This window comes from Lytechinus variegatus, chromosome 1 (genome assembly GCF_018143015.1).
Source record: "Lytechinus variegatus isolate NC3 chromosome 1, Lvar_3.0, whole genome shotgun sequence".
Lineage (NCBI taxonomy): Eukaryota > Metazoa > Echinodermata > Echinoidea > Temnopleuroida > Toxopneustidae > Lytechinus > Lytechinus variegatus.
Window position 1 is genome coordinate 91,592,375 of NC_054740.1, and position 11,580 is coordinate 91,603,954.

General features: G+C 33.9%; 1 protein-coding gene across 3 annotated transcripts in view; it reads left to right on the top strand.

Moving 5' to 3' along the window:
- The window catches only part of LOC121428512 (kynureninase-like), a 33,080-nt gene extending 21,784 nt beyond the window's left edge, over positions 1–11,296 (top strand). For all 3 annotated transcript variants that reach the window (XM_041625206.1, XM_041625197.1, XM_041625189.1), the window contains exons 9-14: positions 1,609–1,707; positions 2,411–2,484; positions 3,561–3,613; positions 8,541–8,626; positions 9,168–9,401; positions 10,021–11,296. In XM_041625206.1, coding sequence (XP_041481140.1) covers positions 1,609–1,707; positions 2,411–2,484; positions 3,561–3,613; positions 8,541–8,626; positions 9,168–9,401; positions 10,021–10,167 — 693 coding nt within the window. In that variant the 3' untranslated portion in view covers positions 10,168–11,296. The remainder of the gene's footprint in view (positions 1–1,608; positions 1,708–2,410; positions 2,485–3,560; positions 3,614–8,540; positions 8,627–9,167; positions 9,402–10,020) is intronic.
- Positions 11,297–11,580: the final 284 nt, after the last annotated feature.

An 11,580-nucleotide genomic window follows, 5' to 3' on the forward strand; every position in this document is an offset into this window, starting at 1 on the left:
TAATAGTAAGTTCTTACATACAAAAATGAATATCTGAATATTTTCAATCAAAGTTTTATCACAGACAGGCTTAGCAAACTGATTGAGATTTTATCACTAATACCTTTCCTGTAATTAATAATAATAATTATACTTGCTTATATAGCGCTTAATACTTACTTTGTCAGAAGTCTCAAAGCGCTCTACAGTACATGCAGCATAATTACCCTGGCTTTAGCAGTGCAGCTGTATACATGTAATAATCAGTTGTAAATAGTGTATTGTGCCCTAATTAAGATACATGCCTGGGGGTAATATACCAAGAGACAGATTTATGTAGGATGAGATGAGTGCCTTGTTGCCATGCAAAATAATGATGTTATCACATGTTACCATGGAATCATAATATCTAATTGAAGCTTTATAATAATGTGCAAAGTTTCAGCCATGGATGGTATTTTGGTAGATTGTCTTGTAAATCTGTGATATGAAGAAGAAGAGTTTAAAATGTAATTATGTTTTCTTATCAGTGTAATTTTGTTGATCGTAGATACTTTTCTTTGCTTCTTTATTCTGTTTGTATTCTCGTTTTCTTCCCCCTAATTTTGAATTATAACCAAGCTACCAAAACCCAATATTATAGCTATGTTCAACACTCAGTGTGATACCTCTTTAATGATAATAATAATAATAATATATAACATTTATAAGGTGCTTACTACTGGTGTTTCTAAGCGTACTGTGTTCTGTTTATGGTTTGTACTTGGGTTTAAAAAAAAGTGGCACTGGATAATGAAACGGGTAATACAACTATTCTAATAATAAAAAATCAAAACTGGTGTGCCCCTCCAATTGACCGACCCACAACTGTGAATCATCTGTTAAACAGGTAGGTTTTGAGTAGGGTTTTGAACTGATTCACAGACTTGGCATTATGGCATTTAAAATGATAATCTAATCTTGCAACAAAGCAGGGTGCTACATAACTTTTGAGAAGCACTTGCCTAGTCGGGCAAGTAAAGTGTTAAATAGTTGGAATATAATTGCTCCAAAATCTATTTCACTTGCCCGAAAAGTCCTTGAAATAAAGTTTTACCTCTTCAAGGAAATTTTTGCGGTTATTTAAACCATTTACCTTTTTCTCTCTTTTGACATGAACTGATCTACCTGTTACTGCATTTTTATTTTTTCAAAGTGATTTTTTCTTGCCTGCCATGACCAAAATTAGGGTCAGTATATCATATCGGTCCTTATTTTGGTCATTCTACTGTGAGAATTTTGCTTGCCCAATTCAGGCAAGTAGTTTTAGTCTTTACTTCAACACTTGCCCGACTCTAACTTTTACTTGCCCCGGACAATCGGGCAAGTGCTTATGTAGCACCCTGAACAAAGTATTGTTTTGAACTTGTTAAATATCAATTAGATTGTACATCTGTTTGCTTTAATATTCACTTGCATATATTATTCTCTCCTGTGATTGTCCAAGAGAAAAATTCTCTCTCTACCCCTCTCTCTCTATCTTTATGAAAGTATTTTGTCCAGTGTCCAGATACTTCAGACTGCATGTATGAACACTCCTTTCCAAATGCCTATATTAATGAGTGTTTTTTTTTATCTGCATTCACACAGGGTTGTTATGTTGGTTTTGATCTTGCACATGCTGTCGGTAATGTAGAGCTTCATCTACATGACTGGGATGTGGACTTTGCAGTTTGGTGTACATACAAGGTAATTAAGTCTTTACTTTATACTACACCAATGTTCCTGAGAGAAAGCAATAAACATGAACTCTGTTGAGTCAAATTGGTAGTTATAAATGAATGAAAGAAACAATACTATCACCATATGTTTTAGGTTTTCACATCACTGATGCATGACACACATTAATATGGTTTGTTGGTTATATTTCAAATTATTCATTTGATCAAATCCAGGCATGCATCACTATTCAAACCTTGTATGGTTTCATTAAAACTTAAAGGTTTTCCTTTCAAAACTCTTTGTTTGTCTGCTGATCTTTTAACTCTATTTCTTTAATAGTGATTTTTGTTTTTGCATATTACGTCCATGGTCAAATGCCAGAAGAAGAAAAATAAGCACAGCTGTTACAAAAAAGATATGAAAACCCATTTGATAATTATGTGTTTCAAAGTAATGAATTAAGATATTAAAGGACAAGTCTACCCCAAAAAAATTGATTTGCATAAAAAGAGAAATATCCAACAAGCATGACACTGAAAATTTCATCAAAATCGGATGTGAAATAAAAAGTCAAATCAATTTTTTTCATTTTTTCTGGGGTAGACTTGACCTTTAAATGAGCTGATATTTTTTTTTTTGGGGGTAGACTTGACCTTTAAATGAGCTGATTATATTAATACATTAGCGTGTATGACATGATAAACTTACATTTTCAATATCTATGTTTCAGTATTTGAATTCTGGTGCTGGAAGTTTGGGTGGCGCTTTTCTTCACTCTAAACTGGCTCACACAATGGAACCTAAGTATGTATGCCTATAGTATATTAAGGTACATAAATGTGATAATGGTCTCATGTGGGAAATCTAAGAACATTGGATGTTGATGTCCCACTGTGTCCATCGCCAGAGTTATCGCTCCAAGATAAATTTCACCAAGAATCTTGATAGTGATTTTCATTCCCAAGATTGCTCTGTGCTAATCGGATGGTATGATTTTAGGTACTCATTTTGTTGTCAGTGAAAATTTGCTGAGAAATGACTATTAGAAATGTTCCCCTGGTTGGCCTGTATTTGCTACTCCTGGAGGATGCTACAATCCTCTGAAATATTCCTGATCATGAGATAACTTTGTACCTTCTTTACTAGAATTGATCTCTGATGGGTAAAATTGTCATAACTTGGTTATCACTTCTGCTGAACTTACTTTTTGTGCATACCTAGCTTAACTGCTATAGAAAGTGCATGCATAAATTAAAGTTAAGGCCGGGTTGGTCAAGGTGGAGTTCTTTAGCTGTTGGCCTTCAATTTTTTTGTTAGCCTAAGATAAAATAGGGTTTATCTTTGATTCAAACCCATGTCAATGAGTTATCTGTACAAATATTCATTCATGAACGATGCTGCTTGGATGAAATCCTGACAAACTTGAGATCAACTGTGCAATGGAATATTGCACAGAGCAGACCTAGAAATGTAGTTGTCAGAAGTGATTGTAAATGGATATATTTGATATGTTTTTAAAGAAGTGTTTCATTCAGATATAGTTGCTTCATTTGATCACTGACCTACAACTTCTCTCTCAAGAAGAGATGAGTTGGTACTTTATGTTCAGCTAACTTTGTTCATATCTGCCATCCTTAGCTGGATGACACCCATCTGTCACAGTACAGGTTGTGCATAACCTTTGGTTAAAATTATTCAATCATTAAACAGTTCTGCTCACCTCTGTGAATTGTTTAGATGAGGAAACATATTTTCATCATATATTTCCTTGAATTTGAATTTATGGGATACATTGGTATTGAATTTATCCTCTCATATTTTCTATATAATATATGAAATAGAGATTATAACAACTGTGTTTTGTGTCTGTTTTCAATCAGGCTTGTTGGATGGTGGGGCCACAAGTTTAAGAGCAGATTCGACATGAATAATGGTGAGTTTTGGACTAGGTTCAAAGTATAGGCCTTTGTATTGATAAGCCCCCCAAAAATGAATGGATTGAGCATCATGAATGTATTTTGCCATTATCATATACTTGTAGTGACAATTACTTTTTTTTAATTATTATTTTTTTTTACAAATATTGGAATGGTATGCTATATATCATGAATTTGTGTGTAATGATGTTTTTTCAGCATACATATTTATACACACACATGTGAATGTTTCATGTGTGTAGGTTTTTTTTAATTGCCAGTCTAGATTACATGGATCACTTCTTTGGAATTCCATGAAATACACGTATGTCTGACCCCTTGTGTGACACCTTTCTAAAATTATTTCTCTCTTTTCTGTTAATATAAAAAGTGTAATACTTAGAATGGCTTGATTATGGCAAAAAAATGTAATTGTAAAACAAAAGTATAGTCAGATAATGTTATTTAATGTTACCAAAGTTTTAGACAGGCTTTTGATAATTACCAGTATTACTTTTTTTTTCTTTTCCCCCAATTTAAGTTAAAGAGTGTGGAAATAAATCAGAATTTGTTAGAATGTCTACTAGTATTTCTTATCAAATTTGGCACTCCATACTATAGATTTTTTGATAAACCACAAGTACTAATATCTCAAGAGTTAATAGCTGATATTGTAATGCTAATCAAGGAAGGTACACTGGAATTTAACAATATTTAGCACTTAATATATATCACGGCTATTGACCACCAGAAAAGCATACATTATGGCAACCACCATTTACAGAAATAAAAAGAAACTATGAAAAAATGAACAAGAAAATTAATAGATACATAATGCTAATGACACTTCATAAATATAACGTTTGAATTTTAATGGAAGCATTTTGAGAAAGCAAAGATAACGTTTAGAAAGCTAAAACAATAGTGATAAACTCTCTGCAAAACTTTTTTTTTAATGCATGAATCAAGCAATGATTTGTTTTGATTGGGATTCAAAGCTTTGTGGCAGGACACAGGTGGCTATAACTCATTAGCAGACCTATTTATGATACACCCTCTATAGTCTTACATGCAGACCAAACTATACATGACTTTTGAATTGTGCACCATGGTGTTATAACGTCGGACATAAAAGTTGCCTGAGTCTTAAAAAAAAATGGCATGAAATATTATGATTTTCATTGCAAAAAAATAATGAGGTGGGCTGAATAAGGAAACCCATTTCCCTAAAGTTATTGCACATAACAAAATTGTTTATTAGGAGTAGACATTGCGATTATTGATATTTTATTCTAATACTTCATTCACTATGTTTTATTACCTTTATTGTATATTCTCACTTTTTTAAACCAAATAATTCTATATTTCTAGGGGCGAATCCATCATGCCCCCCTTATATAGGGATTGGGCCAGGATATTTTCATCATCTACCATCCAGTAAATATAAAAATTCCTTTTAGAATTGGACATCTATGACCCTTCACCATAAAGCATTCAGTAAGCCACAATGGGAGATTTAAAATTTACATCAAATATAGACATCAGGGGTGTGAGAGTTCAGATTTTCAGCTGATTTCAGATTTTTTTGGTTTTGATTTTCAGCTTATTTTTGGCTTTCCTCTGTACAAAAAGTATGGGAGCTCTTTATATTTCAGATTTTTTCAATACTCCTCAGCTTTTTTTCAGATCTTTTTATTCGTGACCACTCACACCCTTTAAAGACTTAACATTTCTAACATGCTGGAGTGTTTGCTGCAACTTATTTCAAACATTTTCTTCTTGGACTACATATGACAAGTTATCTCTACACTCCAGTGCGGATGAAGCTAATTGAAGTCAGATTGTTGACTTATTGATCATTTTTGGTGATGGATCAGGTGTTTGTTGAGTCAAAATGTGCATTGGAAATACTTGTTTCACACAATTATCTACCTTTATTATGGCAGTAAGCATACAACTTTCAATATAGTTAAATAAAAAAAAGCTTGGCCACTTGCACTAATATAGTATTGACCCACCAAACTTTCTTGTTGTAGAAAGCCTTACAATTAAATGCAACACACCCATGGTACAAAAAATTGTGCTGTGTGCTATTGTACAACATTGTAAATACCCAAGATGCCTGCATTGCTTGTAAGATCATGAACCTACTACTACTGCTACTGCTACTACATCTACTACTACTACTACTACTACTACTACTACTACTACTACTACTACTACTACTACTACTACTACTACTACTACTACCACTACTACTACTATTACTACTACTAATACTGCTACATCTACTACTACTGCCACATCTACTACTACTACTACTACTATTACTACTACTACTGCTACATCTACTACTACTACTACTACTACTACTACTACTACTACTACTACTACTACTACTACTACTACTACTACTACTACATCTACTACTACTACTACTACTGCTGCTACTACTACTACTACTACTACTACTACTACTACTGCTACATCTACTACTACTAATCTACTACTACTACTACTACTACTGCTACATCTACTACTACTACTACTACTACTACTACTACTACTACTACTACTACTACCTATGCATTACTTGAAATGAAATGGCTTGACAATATTATGAATGTATGACAGAAAATTGTTTCTTCTTCAGAACACATTTAAGAATTAAGCCTAGTTAGAAATCCTATTATTAAACAGTGATCCCAACTGTGTATTGTGCATCTACATACATTTATAGTCCTTCATACAGCACTCGCTTGCATACATGTATATTTTTTTATGCACTTGCTTTGTATGTAGGGCAAATACTTGGCACATTTAGAGTGCATATTATGCATTTCTACTGCATGCTATCTGCTGCTCTGTGGTGCTTCATTCGATTGGCCGTAATATGTTATTGTAGCAGATGTTGCATCCATATTATATGAAGGGGGGGGGGGGCATGTCTACGTATCTGACAATTTAACTTAAGATTAATCATGATTTTTTTTTTTTTCACATAAAATGAGTTATGCTCCTCATATTATAATTCATGAGTATAATTCATGGCAAAAATCTCATTAAAGTTTTAGAGAAATGTATGATTTTCTTGGAAAAAACTGCCAGTAATTTTCAGATTGAACAACAAGATGGTGCCCTATGTCTTCGCACCCATTTACTTTCCACACGATTCAGAGATTTTGATGAGAAAGGCTGCATTTTGAGGCTGTCACAAGAATGCGAGAAACCATTTTTAGTCAGATTTTTTAAATGAATATCCTTATATATATTGCATGTGTAAAGTTTGTGGTCATTACATATCTTCTTTAACTGAAATCGTGCAGATACAAGTGTGCACAGACAAGGGGCACTGTGCATACTTACGGGAACTTACACCTGAAAAGTGGTCCTAAAAAGAATTTAGCCATTTAATTTATTGATATGTAATAGAAGTTATTTCATCTTTTCACATTAACTTTGGTGGCATTAATTTATTTGTAAGTTATTGGTACATTCATGAGTAATGCTAGATTTTGTATTATTCTGTAGTATTATCCCTTATTCCCTTATGATAACATGTTGCATCACTACTTGTATATTTTTATCATTAGTATAATCATTATCTTCTTTTGATTTAAAGTTTGCTGGCTATTTTTTATCAAGCACTTACTGCCTACATGTTTATTATTCATGTACCTTTATGTATTCCTCCATTAGAAAAATGCTCTGATATGTAGCCGCAGATTTTATTTTGTTTTATTTTTATTTATTAATTTTTTTATATATATATATTTTTTTTTGGGGGGGTGAGGGATAATTTTTCTAGGGGTTGGGGTTGGTGTTGGAGTTGAGTTGGCGCTCTTCAATCTGGTAGATTATCTGCGCCAGGTCTTTTCCGAGTTTAAGTTGCTTAATTCCCGCTTCAATGTCCTCGGCGTTAGACTAGTCTGTCCTGTCATATAGCGAGGTGCAATATAATTAAGATTAGTTACCTCCACCATTAAATTGTGCGTTTTTGTACTTCATAGTATGCAAACTATTATAAGCTCGGTCAAAGCTCAATTTAAGTCTATAAGAATTAACATCACTAGGGGGGCTGCAACCATGGTTATATTACTACTACCCGCCATTTCTTTTGAGAAGTGAGGCCTAGGTTACATATGCAGCAATCATCATACAGTTTTTGCTTGCTGCATGTATTTTAGAGGTTGTTATATGGTGCTAGAGGCTGTGATTTTTTACAGAGCTTTTGTAGTCATCGTGCAGTTCTCATGTGTTGGGATTCAGAAACGGGTCTCTCTATGTTCAAGAGAAATAGAAGTGAGAGATAAAGGATAACTGATACTTTCAAGTAAGGAGTTTGTGTGGACAGAAATTGAATCCCATTTTATTGCATGTGACATCATAGTCAATGTAATGTGACCCTGTTGACTTCCTAAACCCTTGTTAGACCACACTTAGTGTGTACGACCACAGGCAGAGTCTGCAGAATCTTTAGTGTTATGCTTATTGTAAGCAATACATCTACTGTGAGAGACTATGAACTAGTTATTGTTGCTGTCTGTGCAAAATAGGCAAACCTGTCAGTTTTTACTGTTTTTACCTTACTACATGTACATATAGATTACTTTTCCTTTTCCCTTATAATTTGTTGATCTGTGGGTATTTACTCAGTACCACTACACATGCGTGGATCAAAAGAAAACAACTTAAAGCAAGACTTGAGTGTATATGTTGCTTTGCATCCACTGTTAAGAGTTTTTCTCATCAGATGTATTGTTTACAATTCGTGTAACAGCATCAGACTCGTAAATGTAAAGACAAAAGCTGCAGCCTCTTCCTATATTATGGGCAACCACTAGCCAGATAAAACTAAAACTGAATATCAGGGTCAATTTCTTTTAAAATGTTGGATCTCTACTCATTACTCATCCTCATGTGATGTTTTATTTGATGTTGCAGAGCTTGAACTATCTCCAGGCATCTCAGGATATCGCCTTAGTAACCCATCCATCTTTGCTGCTTGTCCCCTGAGAGCAAGTCTAGATGTAAGTATATCAGAGATGCCAAGTTCAAAGACCAACTATGCGTGAGATTTTCTGTGAATTCTGAGTGAGATCACAGACATTGTGTACAATGTAAATGGGGATAGGCTGTGATAGTTGCGTGAGACAGAGATTTGAGGGGGATGAAAAAGAATCCAAAATGCTTGAGTCTCACGCATAATGCGTGAGACTTGGTAGCTCTGGTATATGCCAAGCCATGTTCTTTTGTCATCCCCCACATCACACACCTGTATCTCTATAAATAGAAATAAATACAAAATGCGTGGTGTATTTTGAAATTGGGCCTTTATTTTAATGTACAACTCTGTTTTTTTAATATACTGTTGGAAATAGAGGAGTGTGCACTCCATCCGTGTTTTGTTACATCATGTTACTGGTAAATGATAACTTATTTCTGTTTTTATTGTGTTGTTAATCCTACTACGGTTGATCCTAACGTCTCAGGATTTTTAACAAACAAAATTTTACTTTGCAATCGAAGTTATATCAGTATTTATCATATCATGCCTGAATTATTTTGTAGGTGTTTCGTAAGACCAGTATGTCAGAGCTGCGAGCCAAGTCGGTGGTCTTAACAGGTTACTTAGAGTACCTGGTAGGTCATTACTTTGGTAAGGACAGTCCCCATAGGAAGAACAAGGAGTTTATCACCATCTTGACACCTTCTAATCCAGAGGAAAGAGGTGCCCAACTATCCCTTTACTTCTCCATACCAATCAACAGGATACATAGTGAGATGGGCAAGAGAGGTATAGTGGTAAGTACATCATAGAATAAAACCTTGACAGGTTTCAGGTTGGTGTTGGGTGGGGGGGGTTCACACACACTGAGTGTATCTCAAACTTCTATTCCAAATGTTGTACTTGTCTGTATTAAACTCATAAGATTGTATCGCTTATTAGGACATCTTGTTGCAGAAAAGATCAAGAACACTCGCTGTTATGTAGATAAATATTTTGAGAATAAGATCACACAGGAGATAGCTTTTCAGATGCCTGTTACATATAACAATCTGTTTATGTTGTTCCATGCATGTGTTTCTGGGTGTGATGAAAAAGTCTTACTGCAAACAGTAATTGCTTTTTATTATCATGATTTCCATTTTGTTTAGACCATTTGCATCATTTTGGTCTCATTACCTGAACTTGCGTCTCTCATGAATCCATGCGTGGCTGACAGAAATAATGAAATATTACTTGTTCGAATTTTTCCTGACATTCTTATAAATTGTTACTGTACTTCAAATATCAATTTTTGTCAAACAAATGTACTGTGATAATTATTTTTAACAGCATTTTTCAGGTTTGGAACCAAACATTAATAGCATTTCACCCCTTTTCCTTCATTTATTTTTTGTCTGTGATAATTAATTTCAGTGTGATGAGAGGAAACCCAATGTAATTCGCATTGCTCCAGCTCCCGTGTATTGTAACTACTTAGATGTATGGCGGTTTATTGATGCTCTCCAATCCATCATGGACATTGCAGAGAATCAACCTGATCTTGACTCAGAGCTTGACTGATAAAACCATTCTTCTCTCAAACATTCTTTAGGTATCCTGCACATACATATTTTCTTCGATTTTTTTTTTGGTTTAATGATAACTATTGCTGTGGTTTATCACAATGGATGAAAATTACTTTAGCTCACACATACAAATCTAACAGCAACATGCAATCAAGCTGTATTTAGTATTCCTATCTTTTATAGGTTGTATGCAATTTTTTACTGTCTTGCACATATTCTTTTTTTTTTTTTTTTTCAAATGCCACATTCCAGGACTATCCATCCTGGTCCTGTTTCTTTAAGTCTTATCACTATTGTAAAATTGCCATTATTGTAAGTTCTATGGGAAACCTTGATTGTGATTGGCTGCTGAGCCTTGTTACCATGGTAACTGCTATACTGGCAGAAGTAGGACAGTTGTTTGAAAGGGACTCCTTACTAGTCAAAATTGTTTAGGACTGGGCATAGGGACTTGGTTGTGAGAATTGTCTTGGAAATATTATATATATAGTTTGATACAGTTCTGACTTATATAACATTTGAGTTACATTTTATTCAACCACCATTCCACTCGTCAATGAAAAGTGGTCATAATTTGATATAGCAAAGTTGCCATCTGAAGTATAATATGTCAAACATATACATGTATGATAATTTTTTTTGAAAGTTTTATGCATTAAATTTTTTTTCTCTCAAGTTAAAATTAGACTGTCGGGTGATATTTTGTCAAATTATTGAAATTTCTTCAAATGTTTTACCACTTCTCAGGAATCATGTATGTATATGATCAACATAACGTACTATTGTCAGAAATCTTACTAGTAGCTTGTATATTGCTTGTATTTGGAAATAGTTATGTACAGAATATGGAGAGGACTACTGATGATATTGTTTACAATGGAATTTTGCTGTAATCTGTATGTGATATCTAAAAAAAAAGTTGTATACATGTAACTATGTTTCTGTTGAATCTCGATCTTCTTAACTGATTGTTGTTCTGTTGCATTAAACTTATCAACATTTTAATAGTAAGAATTAAACATTTTGGCTTGCACAGTACTGCCAATTTAAGACTGATTTTTTTTCAAAGTCCTCTCTTGGGTGAATTGCTTCCCAAGAGTAGGGGAGATTGGGGTTAGTTGGAACATTTTTCACAAAAATGGCTGTAAAATCCAAATAGATTTTACTCTAGAAACAATCCATATATCAGCTTGAAGCATATATCTAAGGGCTTCAATTGTGCCCCATAAAATTTTTATTTCTGTGATCTGATGGTTACTGAAAAATTCCGCCTTGAACAAGACCATCGCAAGCGTTCCAACTTACCCCATATACAGGGTTAGTTGGAACATGGTATGGAGTTAGTTGGAACACTGCATGGTCAATTAAGAATTAAACTAAAACTACTGACAACTGTAATATTACATGG